The following is a 22,491-nucleotide window of genomic DNA, read 5'->3' on the forward strand; positions in this document are numbered from 1 at the left end:
GTGATCGTGCCGGCGTGACCCGCGAGCACCACGCGGCCGGCCGGGCAGCACGCCTTGGGGGTGCCGTTCCTCCCTGCCCGCCGTGACGGAGAAGCAACAGCAGGAATGATAACGGAGAGCCTGTGCGGCTCCTTGGGCCTCCCGTCGGCTTTGTTCTGGGCTGCGGAGCCGGAGCCCCCCTCAGTCCCCCCCCCGCCCCCCGGCGGGGCTCTGCGGTCTGAACCGAGGGGCGGAAAGACCTGACGGGCGCTTCACCGTAGCCCCCGGGACGCTGGCTGCTGGCGGGCCTGGGTTGCTATAGTGGACTGTTTACTTTAGAAGCGCCTTTTATCCTGGGTCTCTAGACCCGCGCTGGGGGGGAGGGTGGAGTTAATTAGGCCTAGAGGAAGGGCCTCTGCAGGGTGGAGCCAAGGTGGCAGAAGGAGAACACTTTAAATAAAGGGCCCACACTGGCTGCCCAGGAACCCATCGTCCACCTCCTCCGTGTCTGTCAGTGAGAAGGAGCCGCGGCCGCAGCCCGACGGACACGATGGAGCCCCAGGAGTACAGAGAGCGAGGTGAGCGACAGGCACCCCCGTTGCCCTGCAGCGGCTAGTGCTGGTGACCTGCCCTTAGGTTTTGGGGGGGGTCATTTGGCTGGAGCCCCAGAATTGCCCTCTGCGGGGTGGCTTCCCCCCAGTGTTTCCTGAGAAGCGAATGTGGGACGGGGATTGAAAACTGTTCTGACGGTCTCTTTCATCCTGCGCCTCACACGCCCCCCTCCCATCCATCCACTCGCGCGCGCGTGTCGCCCTTTTCCCGTCCACGTTCCCACAGGCACAGGACTCGGACTCCCCGTCCACGAAATGGGACAAGAATTCATATTCTGAAGTGGCGGAAAAACTGCCCCCCCCCCCCCCCCGATTCTGTCGTCGCTGCAAAATCCTCTCCTTATATTCGGTTCTGGGTGGCTCTCTCAGCACTGTTCTTTCATGTAGTCCTTCATTTCATAAATATTCACTGAGCAGCTACTCGGTCGCAAGCCCCTGTGTGGTGAGAAGGGAGCCGTGGTTAACCCGTCTGCAGGCGTGGCTCGCCAAGGGGGGCAGTGGGTAGTTGCTCACCGTTTTTCTCCCTGTGGCTTTTTCCATCCTCATCCCGGCTGGTAGGTTATGTCGTCTAAAATGTCTCTGCTGTAAGGTATTGTCCCGTGTGAAATGCAACTTCTCGGGCTCCTCCGCCCAGACGGAGCTCACCAAGGGGCTGGCAGCCTTTACCCCATGCGCTGGCTTACTCCATCCACTGCTTCCCAAAAGTCTGAGCAGCTTCCCGTAGACCTCCATCCTGTGCGGGGAAAGCAAGTACATCTCAGCCGCCGCTGGACAAGTGGAGGGCTGGACTAGTGCTTCAGGGCTCAGCGGGGGTGCCACCTCAGTGCCAAGAGGCGGCGGCTGCCTGAGGTGTGGAGGAGAGCACAGAGGGAAAGGTGTCCAAGTCCCTCTGTCTCCTTCACAGTGTTTCCTGGAGCTGGTCCTGCTCATGAGAATCCTTAGACAAGCTGGTGCAGAGGCAAGAAATAGGATTCCCTCTCCTTTTCTCTATTTTATTTTATGTTTTCAAGGAGAGAAAAACCTCAGGAGCACTATGGAGGAACTATTAGGTCTTGAGGGAGATGGACAGAGAGAGGGAGACAGACACACAGGGACAGAGAGGGAGAGACTTGTAGCAAGAGACAGGCACTGTCCTGGGGAAAAAATAATTTACAGAGGCTTCAGAGTATTTGAGTTGACTCTTTTTCTTCCTTATTTATCTGGTCATACATTTGACAATTTTTTTTTCTTGAGCATCTAAGAAATTGAGGTGTTGGTGCAAACAAAGGGAGAGAAGTCGAGTCATTAAGACGTGGTCTTGCATTTCCCCAAGACTTCAGGCTAGTTCAGCGTTCTTAGTCTGGGTCTGTGGTTGTGCTTTCAGGACCCCCTGAACTGCAGAAATTATACACCAGATTGTTTGTGTGTGCAAGCCAATCATTTTCATCAGATTCTCAAAGAAGCCCATGGGTCCAAAAGTGAGGAATTTACTGGTCCAATGGGAATAGTGAACAAGTAGAATTTCCAGCTTGTATCAGAAGCTGGCATGGGAATTTAGGGTGTGTGTGTGTGTGTGTGTGTGTGTGTGTGTATAACAATTTTTGGATAGAAAAAGCCACAGCGTTTCTACTAAACCTGGAAGGTAGTGAATTAATTAGATGTTCTGTTTTTGAGAAGGAAAGAAAGGTAAGAGAGACAATCAAGATGGATATGGATAAGGGAAGGGGGAGAAAAAGGAGGTATTTTACTTTGGTGCTAGAATTTTACACTTCAAGATTTTCAGTCTGTTCATTTGTTCACTCACACACTGCCCCCATCATTCATTCATCTTACTTATTTTTTCATTCTTTTTAAACATTATTATTTTAAGTAATCTCCACACCTGATGTGGGACTTTAACCCATGACCCCGAGATCAAAAGTCACACACTGTACTGACTGAGCCAGCCCCACCCTCACTTTATTTTTTAAATTCTGAGGACAAGGTTGATGCTGGGGATTGGACCCTTCCCCATCAGCCCACGAATCCATCTCCATCTTCACCAAGTCTGTTGGCCCTGACTCGAGGGGGTCGGACATGAATTGGCGAGGCCCAGATGGGGGACATGAAGCTGGTTTCTCCTCCTCCTTTGTAGGAAAAGAGATGGTGGATTACATCTGCCAGTACCTGAGCACCGTGCGGGAGAGGCGGGTGACTCCAGACGTGCGTCCTGGTTACCTGCGAGCCCAGCTGCCTGACAGTGCTCCTGAGGAACCTGACAGCTGGGACAGCATCTTTGGGGACATCGAGAGAATCATCATGCCTGGGGTGAGACACAGTCACCACAAAGATGGTTCAGAGTTTTAGGGCAGAGGAGGTGGGGGGCCAGTAGGCCTGAGGAGAGGCCTGCCTCGGGTAACTTGGGATGCCCTGCTCCTTGTACACCAACACGCAAGCCTGTCTTATAGGCACATAGAGGGCCAGAATTGTGACTGAAAGTAGGTTTCTGATGTCAGGGCTGACCTGTAGTGCTGGGTGGGAGGCTGGAGGGAATCAACACTTCACCCCAGGGCCTAGCCTGACGGATGTGTGGAAATCTAATGGGGTGAGGTGAGAATGCAAACTGGGTCTGAGGGTAAAGGCCAATGTGGATAGCATGACAGAGAGAGGAGGCTGGAGATAGTCCCTGAAGCCCCAGCTGGGAGAGCCAGGGACTCTCCTACAGAATGCTGTGACTCACTGAAGGGAGGGAAGGAGGCCTAGAATACACTTTCTGTGAGGGCACCCTGTCAGGTAGGGAGGCCCAGAATGCTGAGTGAGGCTGGAACCACGTCCTTCCCTATGGGGGGTGGGGGGGGGGGTGTCTCGTGATTGAGGTGCTTTTCAAGAGTAAGAAGGAGCTTTCCAGTGACAAAGAGCACTGGCTGGTGACAGCACTGGCAGGGCCAGGGAACAGACAGAGGCTGGCTGGCGCTTGAACTGGAGCCCACCTCTGTGGTCTGTGGCGCTGTCCCTGGCTGCCAGGGACGGGGAGCTGTTCCAAGATGCTCATGTTAAAGTGTACCAGTCCCCTTCCCACAGAAGGGCTGCTTTTTACTGAGCTCTGTGCCACATGCCAGGCACTGGATGAGCCCCATTACAGGCTAGCCTGTTTCATCCCACAGTGAGCCTACAATCCCTGTTTTAGAAATGAGGAAACTGAGGCTCCGGGATAGCAATTGTTTTCTCAAAGTTACAGAATTTGTGGCTGGCAGATCCAAGATGTTAGCCCAGGCCAGTCTTAGTCCAAAGGCTCTGCTCTTTATCCTGTACTAGTATCTCTACTAGTGTGTGACTGAATACTCAGCCTGAGCCTGCCCCCCCCCGGCACTGACCTTCAGCAGCACCTCAACAAGCAGGCTGTTTGCACTGTGCCTGCTGGGGTCACTGGTGTCCTGAACCACACATGTCTAGTTCGTTCTTTCTTTCTTTCTTTCTTTCTTTCTTTCTTTCTTTCTTTCTTTCTTTCTTTCTTTCTTCCTTGTTTCTTTTTGAGAGAGAGAGAGTGTGGGAGGAGAGGCAAAGAGATTGGGAGACAGAGGATCTGAAGTGGGCTCTGTGCTGTCAGCACAGAGCCTGACACAGGGCTCAAACTCACAAACTGTGAGATCATACATGACCTGAGCCGAAGTTGTATGTTTAACTGACTGAGCCACCCAGGGGCCCCTGAACCACATGTGTCTAGAGACTTTCCGAGGATGACTTGAGATTTGCAACCGTCATCCTCTAAGAGATTTAGATGTGTCAGAAATGTGCCTGGAGGCAGGGTTGATAAATTATTCAGACTCCGCATAAGTGTCTACAAACGTATTGGTTGGCAAGTTTGTACAAAGCCAAATACACAGTTTTATTTGACCACTCAGCCTATTTCATAAGCACCTTTTGAAAATTTCCATATCGTAAAGCTTTACCAAGGAAGCTAACTCTCTGATAAGATTATCTCATGGATTTCATTCTGTAAAGTGTAATCTCTTGAGGGGCCAACTGTAATTTGGTAGTGAGACTCAGAGCAACTGTCCGGAAGAGGCAGAAATGAGCTGATTTGTTTGATTGCAATTCCAGCAGTTGCTGGGGGGGCAGTGGGGGGTGGGTGGGGGTGTGGGCAAAGAGGCTCATTTCTGGACCCAGAGGTCTGCCTGTTTTTGATAAGGTTCCTCTAGCTTATCTAATCATATTTATCTTGCAAGAACAGATAATTGCCTCTTGATAGGGCTAGGGAATGGAAGCCCTTCTCTGGGGTTTCCAAAATACCGTCACTAAGGACACCGATAATGAGGGCCTCGTCTTCCATCTAATCTCGCAGGCTGTACCAGACTCTGAGAGATGGCCTGAAAGCAGTTGGTCCTTTGCTTTCTCATTCTGACCAGTCTCTCACTGAAGACTGGATTGATTTTTCGCTCCCTGCCATCTCCCAGACACAAACAATAACTGTCCTGCTTTAATTCCAACTCTGGTTAGAAAAACTTCCTCTACTGGGGGAGCCTGTGTGGCTCAGTTGATTAAGCGTCCAACTCTTGATTTTCATTCAGGTCAGGATCTCACAGGTTGTAGGTTCGAGCCCTGCATTGGGCTCTGTGCCGACAACATGGAGCCTGCTTGGGATTCTCTGTCTCTCCCTTTCTCTCTGCCCCTCCCCACCTTGAGTACATGATTGTGTGCTCTCTCTCTTTCAAAATAAATAAACATTAAGAAAAGAAAGAAAGGAAAACCTTTTCTCCTCTTCATATGGGAGAGAGAGCAGCACAGTGAGAGAAGGCAGGACACTATCCTGTTTAGGAGATTGGGCTGTGGGGTTAGACAGCCTGGGATTTCTGTCTTGGCACTATTATCTGTGTCTGTGAGGTGTGTGTGATCACAGGATGCTGCTTCACACTCGCCAGCCCCCTTTCTCATCTGTAAAAACAGGGGTAATGATAGAACTTACCTCATAGGGGTCTTGTGAGAATTAAGATAAAGCATGGAAAGGGGAAGATATTGTTACATAGAACACATTTTGCCTGGTGAAAATTGGAGGAAGAGGTCTGATTATCTAAGAGTCAAGTCAGGATAAATGATGTGTCTATCATTGGGTGGCTAACGTACCGTGAACATTAGTGCTTTCCATTTGGCAAATTTCTTCCTAGACTGATCCACATGATAGCCCCAGGAAACAAGATTTATTTTATGATGAGAAACTGAGGTCAAGAAAGGTGCAGGGGAGGATCATGTTTTTATGGGGTCTGAATCACATATAAATTTTGAGACCTGTAAGAAAATAAAATTAAGTATGATTCTTAGAAAAGATCCATGCAAACGTGGGCCTTGGAGCTTAAGCCTATTAACTTTACTATAAACCTACAAACTCACACATCTGGTTAGGGACACGGAAAGACAAACCTGTGTCCTTGGACTTTAATTGTATGTTCCTCCTACCACAGACACTGTCTAGGACACTACCTTTGTTAGTGAGGAATAAAAAGAATTTATGCATACCAAATAGCTCACTAATGATACACTAAGATGTTGACTAATGAGTTCTCAGTAGGTGGAACATCTATCTAGAATGAGAATGTTCCATGGGTTCAGGGAAAGGATCAAAGCGGGGTGGGAACTGGGGCAAGGTTTGTGGAGGAAATGGGTATTCAGTACCTTTCTAAGAATTAACAGGTTTTGAAAGGTCCTGTCAATATGGGAAGTGCCTTCCTGTCCGGGGACATAATATTGCTCAAAAACATGAATGCAGAAATGAAAAGGGCATGTTCATAAAACAGGGAGATGCAGTCAGATTAGATAATCAATAAATCTCATGAGCCTGTTAGAGTGGGGCCCTGTCTGTCCAGCTGGCTCCTGCTTACATCCGGTTCTTCAACCTGACTGTGGGCTCAGGGGTTAACTTTGAGGTAGGGGTACCATGCACTCAGGTTGGCACTTCCCCTGCCCTTTCTCTCTTTTCACCACCCTGCTTGGGAAGCTAAGGACAACTTTGAATCCATGTACCCTGATCCTGTGCAGGAGCTGTGTGCCCAGAGAGCTCAGAGAGCTCCAAAAAACAAAGGATGGTTTTTTTTTTTTCCCACAAGACACTGGATGAGACAGGCAACCTATTCTCCTAGAGCTCATAGTCTGCTTCCTCTTTATTACTGGGCAGAGTGGCATGAGGGAGAAGCACTGGAGACTAATGTGCACACTATCCAGAATCCACAACCTTAATTACCATACCAATTTTCATTTTGCATATTCCCTTCTGGCCTTAGCATGTGTACAAAAGCTCCACTGACGAAGCAGCTTAGAATATGAGGAGTGCGGGTGGCAAGAACACTACATTTATTTTTATGGAGTTGTGTCATTTACTTGACTGTCTTAAAAGTGTCAGCTCATCTCTAGAGTGGGTGCCTCCCCCTGCCAAGGAGGGTCTCTGGTAGAGGAAAGCCTCCCAGAAAGCCTCCTGGTACCACACATGTACATGCTCTGCCTCCAGGTCGTACACTGGCAAAGCCCCCACATGCATGCCTACTACCCAGCTCTCACCTCGTGGCCATCACTTCTGGGAGACATGCTGGCCGATGCCATCAACTGCTTGGGATTCACCTGGGTGAGTAACCATGGCTGTAGCTGTAAGCAGTGGCAACTTGCAGAAGGTGACATCCTGAGGCAGACACATTTTGTCCTGATCTCTGAAATGGGTTCTAAGTTAAATATTAACAATGGCCACATTCTTTCAGCTTAAGCTCTATATAAATTACCTCATCTGATCCTTTAACCCTGTGGAATTATGAATAGTGGCCCATTTTGTAGATGAAGAAATTGAGGCTTAAGTAACTTATCTCCCTAGGATCATACAGCTCATGGAGACAGAGATGAGATTTGGAATGAGATCTGGTTATTGCCACGGTTTGTGATCCTAACTAAGCCCTTTGGTGCCTGTGGGTACGGCTTTCCCTGTGCTCTCGTCTTTGAGGGGTTAGGGATATAGCCTCGGACTTCCCTTAATAACCCCCTAAGCACCAAGCAGCTTTAAATTGTATCAGAAAGCCTCCTAGAACAGCTTTATATTGTAAGCCTGAAGGAAGGGTGTGTTGTGGGGAGGAAAGGCTGAGAGGAGTGAGGGGGGAGTGTTGCTGTCTTTTCCAGGAAGGAGTGCTTTCTTTCTTAGTCCTAAAACTTGCCCCTGGCCTTCAGAAATCTGCTCGGTTGGGTATTTTGGGGACTAGGGAAGCCAAATGGAAGCAATCATTTTTAGGGCTATTTCTCCATAGAGCTCTGGAGTTCAGACAGGACTCTGTTTCACTGAGGGTGGCATCAATCCAAAGCCCTACATTCTTTGCCCTTTTTGGTTTGATAAAGGATGGGATGGGAATGGGGGACAAGGCTGACATTGACCCCTTCTCCAGGGGGAAGATAGGTCAGGTTCTCACTGAGAGCACAGGGACCCGGGAAGGGTCAGGGCAGAGACAGATGTGTTTCTGGGGCTGGTGGGGGCTTGCATTCAGGGTCCTGGGGCTATCTGGATGAGACTGCTTTCCCTCTTTCAGGCTTCCAGCCCTGCATGCACGGAGCTGGAGATGAACGTCATGGACTGGCTGGCAAAAATGCTGGGGCTCCCAGAGCACTTCCTGCACCACCACCCCGGCAGCCAGGGAGGCGGCGTCTTGCAGGTACCTCCATTGGCAAAGCTCCTCCCAGAGTGAGGGCTAAGTAGTGAAAGATAAGCTGAACCCTTGTCCAGGCACTCTCTTCTCCGTGGAGGTTCTCCTGTGTCACCTACTGCCCTCCTATCGCTGCCACTGCTCCTGCCCTTACCATCATCACTGTCTGTCCTGACTGCTGCTACTATCACTGACGCCACCACTGTCATGGCTGCCACCCCTGCCACTGTCTAAAACTGTTGCCACCTCCACCCTTCCTTTCTTTTCTCTTTGAGAAAGATGAAGAAATCAGCACATTATCACATTTCCAGTATTGTTTGACTCAGGTTTCTTAGTTATAAACTGACAATTCCTCTCCTCTTCCTTGTCTTATTTAACACCTTCTGGTCCAAAAAGAAAAAAAAAAAGGCAAGTAGAAAGTTCTTCCCCTCCCTCCTGGGTCCAGGAGACCCTTGGTAGTAAGAAAAACTAATGACATAAATCAATTTATCTTATCCTATAACCCTATCGTTTGGATATCTGTCAAATGATACTTCCTCAAATATTTCCTTTTTTATCAAGAGCAGTCAGTATAATGGAGCTTGCAAGGTGCCTCCCATAGGCTGTGCACATTGCTAGGTTCTTTTGCATCTATATAGACCTTGGATATTCGTGAGAGCTTGGTTCTGAGACCTTTGAGAACCCTCAGATTCTTCTTCTTTTTTTTAATCTAATAATGTATTTATTTTTTATAATTTACATCCAAGTTACCACATGGTGCGACAATGATTTCAGGAGTAGATTCCTTAAACTCCTTACCCATTTAGCCCATCCCCCCTCCCACAACCCCTACAGCAACCCTCTTTGTTCTCTATATTTAAGAAGATTCTTTTGTTTTAAAGATATTTTTATACGTTTCTTTATTTTGAGAGAGAAAGAGAGAGAGGGTGTATGAACATGAGTAGGGGAGGGACAGAGAGAGAGGGAGGAAGAGAGAATCCCAAGCAGGCACCACACTGTAAGTGCAGAGCCCGATGCAGGGCTTGAACTCATGAACCCTGAGAATCAGGAGTCAGACACTTAAACAGTTGAGCCACCCAGGTGCCCTGAGAATTCCTCAGATTCTTGAATTCTACTGAAGCATGTAATTTTCCTGCTTTTATAATCTATAAGATAGAGATAATAATAATGAGAACTAATATAATAACAATAATGGTTTCCTCAAAGAGTGGATATGGACATTCAATGAACTCTTCTTTAAAATAAAACCAGCCATGGTGCCATGAGCTGAGAACCAGAAACGTTGCTGGGCTCATTTGCTAGCTAAGTGACTCCTTCTCTCTCTAGTCTTGCAGCAAAATTAAAATCCTCACAAGGAAGACATATTGCTGCATGTTGTGGACCTTCTATATTGTTTGCAAAAATAGTTACAGCTTCAGATATTATCTGGGAGACATGCTAAATGCCTGCTGTACACAATCTTGCTTTTCATTTAATTACCTCAAGAACTCTATAAGTAAATAGTATCATCATTGACTTTTGAGATAAGAGCACTGAAACTCAGAGAGGTTAAGAACTTGCCCCACTTGCTCAGCTGGTAAGTAGAAGAGTGAGGATTCAAACCCTCGCCTGTCTAAATCATGCTGTCTCTTGTATTCATCAGCTGTGTGAACTTGGTTCTGTCCTGTAACATCTCTGAGCATTCATCTGCAGACACAAGTCAAAAGAACCTCAGAGAGGTTTTATGGAGCTGAAGGGATGACAGAAAGTTTTGTAAACTATGAATAGCTATGTAGATGGAAGGTGGCATTATTATTAGTATTACTGTTCTGCTGACCTCTGTTTGTGGAGTAATTTCCAGTCAATGACTATCTAGTAGGATCTGATCTCTATAGACCACTCCCTATGACACTGTCTGCCAGGCTTTTTAGCAAGGAGCTATCAGCTGTCAGTCACCTCAAGATTTCAAGAAGCAAAGACACCAAAGACTGAGAGAATGAATGTTGAGACACCATCAAGATTTCTGTAAGGTTGCTGAGGGGTCCCACAGGATTCCCATAATCGTGTGGCCAGAATGAAATCCTGTTTAGCCCTCATTTGGATAATCAATACTCCCACTCTGGGAGGTGGCCGGAGGGATGCTTTCCATTTTATAAATGGAAAAGAATCTTCCAGAGGGGCAATGTTAACCCAAGGTCACGAGAGCCACTGGCAACGGAATCAAGGCCACAGTGACTAGCCTCTCACATAGACCAGGACCTCTGTCTCTCTGGAATATGTCTTTAGATACAAACTCTGTTTCCATACCTAAAGTTCTTTATTTTCAGCAAGTTTTACATGGGGAGCAAACATATCTGTAAGCAAATTTGTACCTAGCTGAGGCTGAACATTCTCTTGTTGGTCTCTGTGGCCTCTTAAAAAAGAGGTTGGTATTCGGTGAAAATGTGCATTACCTCCCCCAAAAATGAGAGGAGAGGGGGGTGTCCCAGGAATGCATAAGGTGTTGTGAAGGGAGAATGTGGAATAGGCCTGAGAGTCAGGAGGAAGGACAGCCCTGGTGGGAGAGCCCCTTCTTAGGAATAGCTTTCACTCACTCACACACACAGACACACACACACACACACACACATACACACACACACCCCTAGAAGCCTGGGGAATCTACCCAGAGAACTCAAGGAGAGGCTGCCACTGGTAATCCTTCTTCCACTACAGAGCACAGTCAGTGAGTCCACCTTGATCGCCTTGCTGGCAGCAAGGAAGAACAAAATCCTAGAAATGAAAGCATCTGAACCTGGGGCAGATGAGTCTGTCCTGAACGCCCGGCTCATTGCCTATGCCTCTGACCAGGTGAGTTGCCCAATATAGGCCAAACCTTGGGGTTAGGGCTTGGCTTCTGGAGTCTTAGCTCTTAAGTAATTTTTTTCTAGATTTGAGTATTCTGGAGCTCAGGGCAGTGCAGGCCTTGGAGGTTGTCTCCAGGAACTGAAGGGGAAAAGACACAAAAAATGTTATTTTTGATTCCTTTAGTCTGGCTTCAACGGTATTGTTTTGGTGAGGTTACTTATCCCAGGATAACTCTGCTAACAGGTATTCATGGTCCTTCTAGGCTCACTCATCAGTGGAAAAAGCTGGTTTGATTTCTCTTGTGAAGATGAAATTTCTGCCTGTGGATGACAACTTCTCACTCCGAGGGGAAGCTCTTCAGAAAGCCATCAAAGAGGACAAGGAGAGGGGCTTGGTGCCTGTCTTTGTAAGTCAGAATGTGTTCTAAGCTTAGAATGATAGAACCTGGAGGTGAGAAAGGAGTTTGGGCAGAATTCAGGCAAGTAACCTGCTGCAAAGAAAAGCAGAGATATTGTCAAATATGCTGCTTTACAAATTATGAGTTATTATTTGTTGGCATGTTAGGAAATAAATTCTGTGGGTCATAATCCGCATAAGAAAAAAAAATAAGTAGAATAGAGACTATCAGAGTACACTCCTGTAGCCACAGTATGTATTGTTTGGTGAGACTTTCATTTCAAATACACATATATATGTGCTAGATTGCTATATAAAACATATATCTCACTCTCAGTCATGGTAAAGTGTAATGTGAAATATACACTGTTGAGGTGGGGTGGGTGGGGTAGAGAATACAGGTAGTTAGAATCTTTGTATCAGGCCAAATGTGTCACACGAGTCCCCTCCCACGTTAACTGCCTTTATTTTCCTTCAGGTGTGTGCAACGCTGGGGACCACAGGGGTCTGTGCATTTGACTGCTTGTCAGAGCTGGGTCCCATCTGTAAGTGTCTGCCCTGTCTGGCTAGGAAGACAAGTAATGAACTTCAGAATGTGCCAAGAACCTGAAACTAGCTCTGTAGAATGCTCCTATTCCTCCTTGGTCAGTGCAGAGAGAGTTAGAAAAGCCACCACAGCTCACAAGGGCCTTCTCCTAGGCAGCCAGGTCACCCAGCAGTGGGCAAGGGGTTAGAGAGCTGCTCCTTGGCCCTGCCCTGCATCCTCTCAGGAGACAAGCCTGGGAGGTCCCCGGGTTTTCCTGTCCTTTCGGTTGTATGTTGAAATCTACTTAAAGCAAGCTATATGTGAAACCCAGGGTAAATGAGGCACAGTGAAATATTTTCTCTTCTAGGCTAAGGAGAGGAAAGTGGTAGGGTAGGGGAAGCCATGGGGGAAGATAAAGGCAGAGAAGAAACCCAAAGAGGATTGTTTAAAGTTCCTAAGCAAGAAATCCACTAGGGAAGAGAAACCTCCCCTCTCTAACGGTGTTAGATGCGTTAACACTGCTGTCTGGGCCAGCGGGAAGTTAGTTTCTGTGCCAGGAACTTCCAGGTTTTCACCAAGAGAGCGTCCGCCCTCTGGCCAGTGAGAGAAAAAGGCCAGGTATGGCTCTGTAGACTTCCCTTCAGGAGGCTCCACTCTCACTGACGTGTCCCCCCGCCCTCATCTCCACATCCTCCAGCCAGAGCAGGCTGTCCCTTCTTCTCTTCTCTTGAAATCCCCAAGCCACTGCAAAGGGAGAGAGATGCCTTTGAGCTGGCTGGTGGCCACCCCTACTCCCACCCCCCAGTCCCGCCTCCCAGCCGGGTGACATTTGCCTCCTCAGGTGCCAGTGAGGGACTGTGGCTCCACATTGATGCTGCCTATGCAGGCACTGCCTTCCTGTGCCCTGAGTTCCGGGGGTTTCTGAAGGGCATCGAGTATGCCGATTCCTTCACCTTTAACCCTTCCAAGTGGATGATGGTGCACTTTGACTGTACTGGCTTCTGGTGAGTGTGGCAGCCAAGCTTCTAGCCCATGGGAAAGCCTTGCTTCCTCTGCAGAGGCCTCAGCCACTAATGCCCGTTTGGAAACCCACAGGGTCAAGGACAAGTACAAGCTGCAGCAGACCTTCAGCGTGAACCCCATCTACCTCAGGCATGCCAACTCCGGCATGGCCACTGACTTCATGGTGAGTGGCTGGAAATGGTGGCCTCTGAGATGGAAACTGGCTGCACTTGGCCCCAGAGGGTCTCTTTTATGTTGGCTGCTGTCTGAAATCAGCACACTGTGAGCTCATCCCATAATACACTGCTGTATGCCTTCGGTTTCTAAGTATATGGAATGAAGCTCAGAAAATTGTTTAAAAATTGAGACCAACCTCTGAGGCAGTATGCACATTTCCTGAATATGTGTGGCATTCCTTAATTCCCAGAAATATCTTTTCTACCATGAATGGATCAGTTCTTTTCTGTCTCCATCTTGGATAATCTTTTCTGCTTACTGCCTAGCATTGGGGAAGGGTGGAGAATTTCCTTGGGTAGGGAAAGAGGATCCTTGCTTAAATCACTTTTATCTCTTGTCCCCACGGAGACAAGGTGGGAGTGTCCATGGGAGGTGGTGGGGCATAGGGACAGAACTTCCTGAGCTTCTGGACGCCTCAGAGCAGTCCTGGCCTTTCCAACTAGCTATACCTTGGTCTCTTGAACCTGCCCGCATTGGCAGCCTGTACTGTCTCTTGGGGAAACAAGCTTTTCAGATTTACTCCTCAGTTTGAAGAGGAGCCTTTCCTTTAATGGTAGGGGCGACAGAGATGTAAACATGCTATATATCTGTGGCCAATAGGAGGCAGCAGAGCAGAGTGAGATGAGCTTGGTTTGAAACGCCATGCCACCAGAGAGGGGCTTTGGGAAACTTAACGGCTCTCTCAGAGTTGTGGCTTCCTCATCTGTAAAATGGGCACAGTGGCACTGATTTGATAGGGTATTGTGAGGCTGACATTGGAATATACATGTAGATCAGTTAACACAATAAACGGGAGGGGTAATAGTCCTAAAAACTCTTACGGTGCAGAGATTTGCTATAGCAAAATGGTTAAGTATTTAGGTGCTAAAGCCAGATGGCCTGTGTTTGAATCCTTGTTCCTCAATTTGTTAACGTGTGTGGCCTTAGTCAAATGACATAGCCTCTCTGTCTAGGTTTCCTTATCTGTAAAATGAGGATGATAATAATATTGGCTTCTTAGGCTTGTGAGGATTAAATGAGTTAATGCAGTGAAGCCGAGAGAGCGAGGCCTGATGTCTGTAAGATTTAGTTTGAAAATGTCTTGTCTCCTTGGGCAGCTGAAATGTCTTGCCCTTTTAGTCCTAAAATAATAGCTCTCTCATCTCTATTATATTGGCTATTCTCCCTCAGTCCAGTTTATACTTCCTTTAGATTTTTGAGGCTTTTTTGATTGGCATTGCATGTAGTAAGCGTACAGACCCTATAGAAGTTGATAAAAATAGACGAATAATGGTTCTTTCATCTCCATTGCCCTGTCCGGTAGATTTTCAGAAATTTTTAATTTAAAAAATATTTTCCCCCAGCATCCCAAAGGGCAGATATCATTAGGGGTAATTCTGTGTTGTTTCTTTCTTGAGTGTGAAATGGTGCCCATCTTCTTATAAGTGAATTTGGATCATCATAACTTTAGAGTATTGTCTTACCTCGGCCCACTTTGGATCTCGTGTTACTTTTTTTGTTTTGTTTTCTCTGTTTGTTCGTGCCAGTGTCTCAAGATGTTTCTGTGGTTCATTCCTATCAGTTTGGAGATTTAACGGTGCTCTCTCTCTTCCAGATAATTTATAGAAATATTGAATTAAACTTTGCTTAGCATTGGTTCAGGGAGCCTTATTATTTATATATCTACATCTAGAAAGTGCTACTTTATTCTTTTCCTTCCCTCACCTCTAACTGGGTAGATTTAATTTTCAAGTCTCATAGAAACTCATGTTGCCATAGCTTTAAACTGAAGGCCAGCCATGTTTGAGATAAGGCAGAAACAGAGCAGCTTCCTGGGAGAGAAGACTTAGGGACTTGAGCCCTGGCGCCGCCTAAAATCGGGTCTAGATTTTCTGACATCAAGCTCCCACTAGTGGATGGGGCATTATCTTGCCCCTGGCAGGGGAGACATGCAAAACCTTGCAAGGACACGGAAGAGGTTTTGGGATGTCTCAAGTTTAAGCAGAGCCATGTCGCTTTAAGTCCAAAGTTCCTGCTCTAACAGAAAATATCAGCTAGAACCACCTTCTGGGTCAGCATGGAATGGTTTTAGAATAATAACCAGAGGAAAAACCAGAGATATGAAAAACAGCATGAAGAAATAAAAAATAAAATAATCTCTGCCTCTCATTTTAATTTCTGGTGAGGTAAAGCAGTCAATTGGCCATAACCATTTGGGAAACAATATTTTTAGAGAAGCCTCCTATTATCCATTCATTATTCTCCTAGAGTGTTTATCTAATAAGGGGTGGTGTTGACTGCTTTCCTGTTCACAGAAATTTTGTCCTGTGGCCAGGTTTTGATGCCCTCTGCTGGTAAGTGAAAGTCCCCAAGCCAGTCCTCACCACTAGGATGTTTTGTTTAAAAAATTAAAGGCTTAGTACTTGATGTAGGAGAACCTTGTCCATCAACAAAGGGGGAGTGTCCCCAAAGGGAGTATGCCCAGGTCAGGAAATAAGGGTGAAGGGTGAAGGTGAGCACAGTTTTGAGGATTTAGCAATTCTGTGGATAAGTAGATAAATACTCAGTGGGACAAATATTTATTTTTACTCAGCAGAAATTGTGGTGAAGCATTCTGACATTTGCTTTCTGACCATTAGAGGCAGAGGTCATTAGAAACCACCTTACTCATCAGGTTAACTGCCAATGTTTTCCAAACCCATTGGCCTGTTTTCAGATCTGCAATATTGGTTTGGTAATTTTTAGATCTATGGTGCCCCCCAGTCTTGAGCTTTAAGCTCTGTTGAATTGGTCACCAGGAACAAAGGGTCAACTTTGGTTGAACAGAGGCTGAGATGTGGATGCTCATTTGAAATCTGAAAGCTGGAGTGATGCCTCCTGAGGGCACAGGGGTGTCACAGGAAGAAGTCAGGACAAGACAGTGAGATTAAATACTGGTCACCTTGGTCCTAGGCAGAAATCCTGCTGTGATTTGTAGCTCATGTTTTTATCATCTAAATATCCAACACTTACTGACAACTTCCTGTGAAACTCTTTGCATTGGTTCTTTTCCTGCCTTCCGAAGTGCTGTCCATTCTCTGTTTCACCAGGAGCCAGTGAGGCAGCAGTGCCCAAGGTCACAGACAGTAACTGGCAGAGCTGGAGGAGAAACCCAGGTCTGTGGGGCGCTTGCATCCCAGCTCTTGACCACTGCACTTTACATTTTGCACGAGGAATAGAAATAGAACTTTATTTTCTGCAATGTGAGGAACTTAGGTTCTTTTAGAGAGAACATGTATTGCCCCTATCTTGAATTGTTTAAAGCGGCGTTTGAAGCAAAATGCCTTCTCCTTCGCTCAGGGTCATGGACTTGGTTTCCACTTGTCCTGCTCTTGGACAAGGGTAATTATTGGCCACCTTCACCATGATTTGGTCACGTGACAGGGCAGCCTTTGGATAACTTGCCTTAGCTTCTCCTTAGCAACAGCTTTGGAGTCATGGCGACGCTTTCTGTCCCTGGAGGTCTGGGAAGGCAGGGGATGATAAAGCTGAAGAGTGCATGAGGGAGCAGTGCCCTTGCCTCTAACCGCGAGCACGGTGTTCCTTTGTTCTAGCACTGGCAGATCCCCCTGAGCCGGCGGTTTCGCTCCCTTAAACTCTGGTTCGTGATTCGGTCCTTTGGGGTGAAGAATCTTCAAGCACACGTCAGACACGTATGTAATCTTGCTATGTGTCCTCATGGGGAGGAAGGCTGATTTCTGCCCAGGGGACCTGTGGTGTTTGGCTCAGGTGTCTGAGCCTGTATTTGGGCTCCTGGGACTTGATTATTCAGGGTGGCCATTTCTTTGTTAGCTAGAGGGACACTGAGCAGAACATGACACTGAGGGCTATCTGCTGTATGTCCCCATGAATGAGTATCTCATTACTCCTTCTGCTATCATTAAGCACCTGGGAGTGATGCCCCCAGAGCCTGGTTTGCAGAGACAGAAAGAGAAAATAAATCAAAGGACAGCTTGTGTGTCTATGGTAGGAGCATATCTTTTTAAGAATTCTCCAATTATCACAGCTGTCACTCTTATTTGAGTCACTCTTATGGTTATTCCTGAGACATGGCTCTTCTGGCTTGGAGATGTAGACCTACCAAGTCTGGAACAAACACCTCTGCATCGTGTCAATAGGTATTTACCGAAAGTCTATTTGGTATAATTTATTTTGACTCAATTCAACAACAACAACAACAACAAAATCATTGTGCTAGAAACAAGACCCAGAGGTGAGACAGGCATTGTCTCTCTGTCATATTCTTCATGAAAGGGGTGGGTCTTCACTAAGAACTTTGGCCAGCAGTGTTTTTCTCATTTCTCTTAGTGCCTATGAGTAAGACAAAACCACTGGTAAAAGCCATGGCATTCGATAAATCCAAAGACATTGTCTTTTATACTCTGTGTGTCTTTCTCCTTCCACCTTTCCTTTAGGAATTCCTTCTTCATTAAATAAACACGCAACCGAATGAGATGGTGGAAGCAGTAACATTGACTGGTTTACTGTTGGAAATTTTACATTTGTAACAAACATCAAGGTGTTTGTCAACAAGACATTTATCAATGAGTGGCTGTCATCTAGCATATTGAGAGATGTTAGACATTTTGAACTCTGTCTATATCCTCAGACCCAATATTGGAGAGAGTGGCTGTGGAATGAGATGGTGGAGATTACAGTCATAGGAAAGCTCTTAGGACTGAATATTCAATGTGTAGGTTCTGGCCAACTCCCTTGATGCTCCTCTTACAAGTCAAAGCTCTAAATTCTCATCAGCTTCCCCACACTCCTAGACCTGGCTTTCAAGGACCTGGTTATCAGCCTTTATTTTAGCTCAGGCTTCTCAATGTCAGCTGTCTCCTCAGTCTGCCTCTGCACCTTCACCTTCACTTTGCCCTCCTGGATTGGTCACTCTTCTCCATATGTTGTTAAAGGATTAGGTTCCATTTCTCCCAGGAGCATTCCTGACAATTCCATCTGTCGCAGTCACTGCTACTGCTTCCTTGGCATTCCTAAGATCACCTATTCAAGCACACTTATAAAACGGGGCTCAAAGATTACCAGTGTCCCACAACAGTAAGAGGTGGAACTAAAGCTGAGTTGTTTGATGTGAGTTAGTTTCATTTCTTCAGCTTGACTGTGCTCATAATTATGACTTGCATAGTGTCTTAAATTTTAAAAATACCATATAGTATTTTATTAGATTCTTACAACAGTGCTTGGGGTAGTCATCCTGACTGGCCCCATAGTGCCCTGCTCAAGAGTGGAAGGCCTCCTCTCTTCACAATTTTGGACTATCTTCTACTATGTGAAGGTTATAGAAAACCAAGTTGTGTATATCTCTGTATTACAGTAATGCTTTAGAAAATGGAATCTGGGTTGGTTTTTCAGTTCTACCCTTTACTATTTGGGGACCTTAGACAATTTACTTAAACTTCCTGTGTTTGGCTTCCTAATTTATAAAATGGGAAATGGTAATATCTCTCTCAATGGTTTATGGTAATATTTAAATGAGGTAATACATATAAAGTTCTTATTTAGTACAGGACCTAATGCTCACCTAATAGCCAATGAATATATTTTTATTCCCCTCCTCCTACTTCCTCTTCCTTTTCTCTCTTCCTCCTCCATTTTTCTCCCTTATTCTAATGATAATAGATCATTGTCATCGTCATTGTCGTCATCATCATCATCATCATTAATCATTTCCTATCACCTATAGTTGGGATTAGTAGTAAAAGACAGACTAAATATTCTGGCCTCGTGGGCCATATTGTTTCTGTTGCAACTACTCAACTCTTCCATTTTAGCACAAAAGCCACCATAGACAACACATAAACAAATGGGCATGGCTGTGTTCCAGTAAAGCTTTATTTACAAAAACAGGTTGGGGGGGTGCTGTATTTGCCCAGCCTTGACCTAGAGTGGTTCAGGACACTGGGAGCAGCACTGTTTTATTCCCCCATAAAGGTGGTTTCTGCTGGCAGGGATGCTGTGTGGTTTCCCCTCTCCCCTCCCCTGCTTCTACCTTGTTGCAAACAGCTTATGTTGTAGGAAGCAGCAGAGTGTGGTGGGAGGAGCATGTGCTTGGTGACCAGGAGACCTGCATTCTGCCACTCATACCTTGGGGAAATCACTTTCCCTTAGCCTCTTCTAGGAAAATGAAGAGGCTGGACAAAGATGACTTCTGGGTCTCCTTTTTTGTTCAAAAGTGTCAGCTTCATGGTCCTTACCTGGCCTGACTCTAGGTTTGTACCTGAGATATCTTAATGGTACTCAGGTAGAGTTAAGAAACATTTACTTGGAAAGATCAATATTGGGAGGGTAGGTGGGTGGAAACGGGCCTGGAGGGGAAGGAGATATGGGCAGAATCATTGTGAAATTAGAACATGGATTGCTAAAGTATAAAACAGTTGGAAAACATTTAGAAGGGTGCCTTCTCTCAGAGCTTTAGGACTTGAAAATGAAAAGTTCTTGGGCAGTGATTGGAGACCGTTTTTAATAGACCATGAGTGGTCTCTCTCAGAAATAGAAGGGTCTGGATGAGGTTTGCAGCAACTTGCTTCATCATGGTCAAAGAGGTGCTTAGCTGAATTTTTTGAGCTCTCTTAAAATAGAGTATCAAGTCTGAAAATGAGGAGATTCAATGAGAACCAGGAGATAGCAGTTACTTAGCATATATTTTATCGAGATCCTTCCAGATATTTGAAGAAATTTTTTTAAAATGAAAGAAAAGTTAAAACCTGTCCTTGTTTGGTTAATAATCCTAAGTTTAGAAAAAAAAGAAATTAAAAAAATGACATAAACTTCCTGGAAAGGTTAATATGGTACAAAGCTTTCCATTTTTCTTAATGTGGTAAAATATACATAACAGAATTTTCACTTGAACCATTTTTAAGTGTACAATTCAGTGACATTAAGTACACTCTCAATGTGTGCAACCATCATTACCATTTCTAGAACTTTTTCCATCACCTTGAATAGAAATTCTATACTTGATAAACTGGTGCAAACAGTTTTCTATGATGTATGTCGGGAAAATATGTAAAAATATGGTCTCTGTGGAATGTAAAAAAAAGTGGGGGAGATGAAAGAGCATTTGATGTATAGGATTTGAAAAGGTTTGAGAGATGAGGGAAAGATGTAGGCTTAGGGTGAGGGCAGAGCTGTGGACAGCCCCCATTGTGCCTCTACATACCGTAAAAACAAGAATGTCTTTCTCTGCACAGATGCAGCTGGTACACAGGGTGGCTGGCTGGGAATGCAGAGAATAGGTGGGGTTTTGGCCCTCACTTGACACCTCAACCAGTCAAAAAGCTGTGAAGCCAGGATACAAGGCCAGATTGCATTGATGCCTCTGGTTCTGGGGGTGAGCTGAAAAAGGGCCCTCAGAAATGAGTTCTTGAGGTGAATCTGATGTGACAAGTAATAGAGAGCCATTGGAGGTTTTCCAGCTTGGACTATGAGCAAAATCAAAAGGAGAAGAAAATCAGGTAGAAGACTTTCAGAACTCTGTGGGGGTGTCACTGGTGTAAACCCATGTAGCAGAATGAAAGTTCATACGAAATTGTCCCTTGTCTGATTATTAAACTCTATTCTCTATTTACAATTCTAGGGCACTGAAATGGCAAAATATTTTGAATCTCTGGTGAGAAATGACCCTTTCTTTGAAGTTCCTGCCAAGAGGCACCTTGGCCTGGTGGTTTTTCGTCTAAAGGTAATGGCATCTTCCATAGCTTATGATTAATAGTATTGGTTGTTTAGCCTCTTGGAAATATAAATGCTGGGCTTCTGGGAATGCTTACAGGGGATGTCACATAGACTTCACTTCTCTTTATTTTTCAAACAGGGTCCTAATTGTCTTACAGAAAGTGTATTAAAAGAATTAGCTAGAGATGGCCATCTCTTCCTCATTCCGGCTACTATCCAGGACAAATTGATCATCCGTTTCACCGTGACATCCCAGTTCACCACCAGAGATGACATCCTGAGAGACTGGAATCTCATTCGAGATGCTGCCACTCTTATCCTGAGTCAGCACTGTACTTCCCAACCTAGCCCTCAGGTTGGGAACCTCATCTCCCAAACCATGGGACCCAGAGCCTTGGCCAATGGGATGTCTCTTCAGTCTGTCAATGGGGCTGGACATGACCCAGCCCAGGCCACGAAGATCATCAAGCAACCTCAGCATGTGGAAGTCAGTCCTGTGGGAAGGGAAGACAGCTGCCATCTTGAAACCCTGCTGGACCCACTTGATGATGACTGCTTTTCAGAAGAGGCCCCGGATGTTACCAAGCACAAGCTGTCCTCCTTCCTGTTCAATTATTTGTCCATGCAAAATAAGAAGAAGGCAGTGCGTTCCTTCAGTTGCAACAGCATGCCTGTGAGTGCTCAGAAGCCACTGCCCACAGATGGCTCTGTGAAGGGCTCTTCTAGGGCCAGAATCTTCTCTAGGTTTCCAGAAGAAATGATAATGCTAAAGAAAAGTGCCTTTAAAAAACTAATTAAGTTTTACAGCGTCCCCAGCTTTCCTGAATGTAGTTCTCAGTGTGGGCTCCAGTTGCCCTGTTGCCCTCTGCAGGCAATGGTCTAGATTAGGGGTTTCAGACAGAACCCAAGAATGTGTTTCAGGGAGTCTCTGAACCCCTCAAAATTGTGTGCTGAATTTGTGTGCTTATTATGTGTATGTGCATTCTTCTTAAGAGAGAGCCTATAATTTTATCAGATTCTCACAGAGGTTCATGACCCACAATAAATAGGATACAAACAGGGAGATTAAGCCAGCATGGTACAGAATGTTCCAGCAGTCTGGTTAGAGAAAAAGGACCCAAGGTAGTGTGCTGACAGGCAGCTTCTGTGGTTCAGCTTGTGATATGAAATATAACATAAAAATAAATTGTACTTGTCCTTAAAAAAAGATATCCTGTGTGACTTAATTGACCATTGAAACATTGACTAATTAACCAGAGATTATCCTGGAGCTTAAATGCATGTACTTATGGATTCTACTTTTCGGAATACTAAAGATTTGGATTTAACTGTGAAAAAATGACTTTGGGGGAGCCCTTGGTATGAAGAAAGCAGGCAGGTTGAGTCAGGCACTGTGACTTACAGTTAATAAATGAGGAAACGGAGGCTCTAGGTCACAAAAGCTTGTAAGTGAGGACTTACTTTTATGCACACACATGCGAACCCAGGTATTGAGGATACTGTGCTGGTGTCTCTATCCATCAGAGTGGACCCGTGGTTCCTGGCCAGAATCACAGAGGTCTGGGGAAGTGGGAGGCTGAGGAAG

General features: G+C 45.8%; 1 protein-coding gene and 1 long non-coding RNA gene across 3 annotated transcripts; one reads left to right on the plus strand and one right to left on the minus strand.

Annotated features, from left to right (window-relative positions):
• The first annotated feature begins 407 nt into the window (after positions 1 to 407).
• HDC (histidine decarboxylase) lies at positions 408 to 22,107 on the plus strand. 2 transcript variants are annotated; one of them, XM_039237126.1, is made up of 12 exons: positions 408 to 557; positions 2,704 to 2,876; positions 7,045 to 7,158; positions 8,099 to 8,221; positions 10,907 to 11,041; positions 11,301 to 11,444; positions 11,913 to 11,979; positions 12,802 to 12,964; positions 13,056 to 13,146; positions 16,772 to 16,870; positions 20,812 to 20,913; positions 21,046 to 22,107. In XM_039237126.1, the coding sequence occupies exons 1-12, from the start codon at positions 530 to 532 to the stop codon at positions 21,787 to 21,789; spliced, it is 1,983 nt and encodes a 660-aa protein (XP_039093057.1). In that variant the 5' UTR covers positions 408 to 529; the 3' UTR covers positions 21,790 to 22,107. The 2 variants fall into 2 exon arrangements, with proteins under 2 accessions (XP_039093057.1, XP_039093058.1); XM_039237127.1 differs by lacking the exon at positions 16,772 to 16,870.
• On the minus strand, positions 917 to 2,796 carry LOC120235026. Its single transcript, XR_005529278.1, has 3 exons — positions 2,736 to 2,796; positions 1,104 to 1,323; positions 917 to 1,025 (listed from the first exon to the last, which is right to left on the minus strand). It is a non-coding gene; the product is annotated as an uncharacterized LOC120235026 (long non-coding RNA).
• Positions 22,108 to 22,491: the final 384 nt, after the last annotated feature.

This window comes from Hyaena hyaena, unplaced genomic scaffold (assembly GCF_003009895.1).
Source record: "Hyaena hyaena isolate Hyena2069 unplaced genomic scaffold, ASM300989v1 scaffold_120, whole genome shotgun sequence".
NCBI lineage: Eukaryota > Metazoa > Chordata > Mammalia > Carnivora > Hyaenidae > Hyaena > Hyaena hyaena.

Bases quoted from the DNA above. Each gene is read 5' to 3' on its own strand.
- HDC (XM_039237126.1), top strand. From the start codon at position 530: ATGGAGCCCCAGGAGTACAGAGAGCGAG. The intron at 7,159-8,098 runs GTGAGTAACCAT...TCCCTCTTTCAG, and splicing joins ACTGCTTGGGATTCACCTGG to GCTTCCAGCCCTGCATGCAC. The intron at 11,980-12,801 runs GTAAGTGTCTGC...TTGCCTCCTCAG, and splicing joins GTCAGAGCTGGGTCCCATCT to GTGCCAGTGAGGGACTGTGG.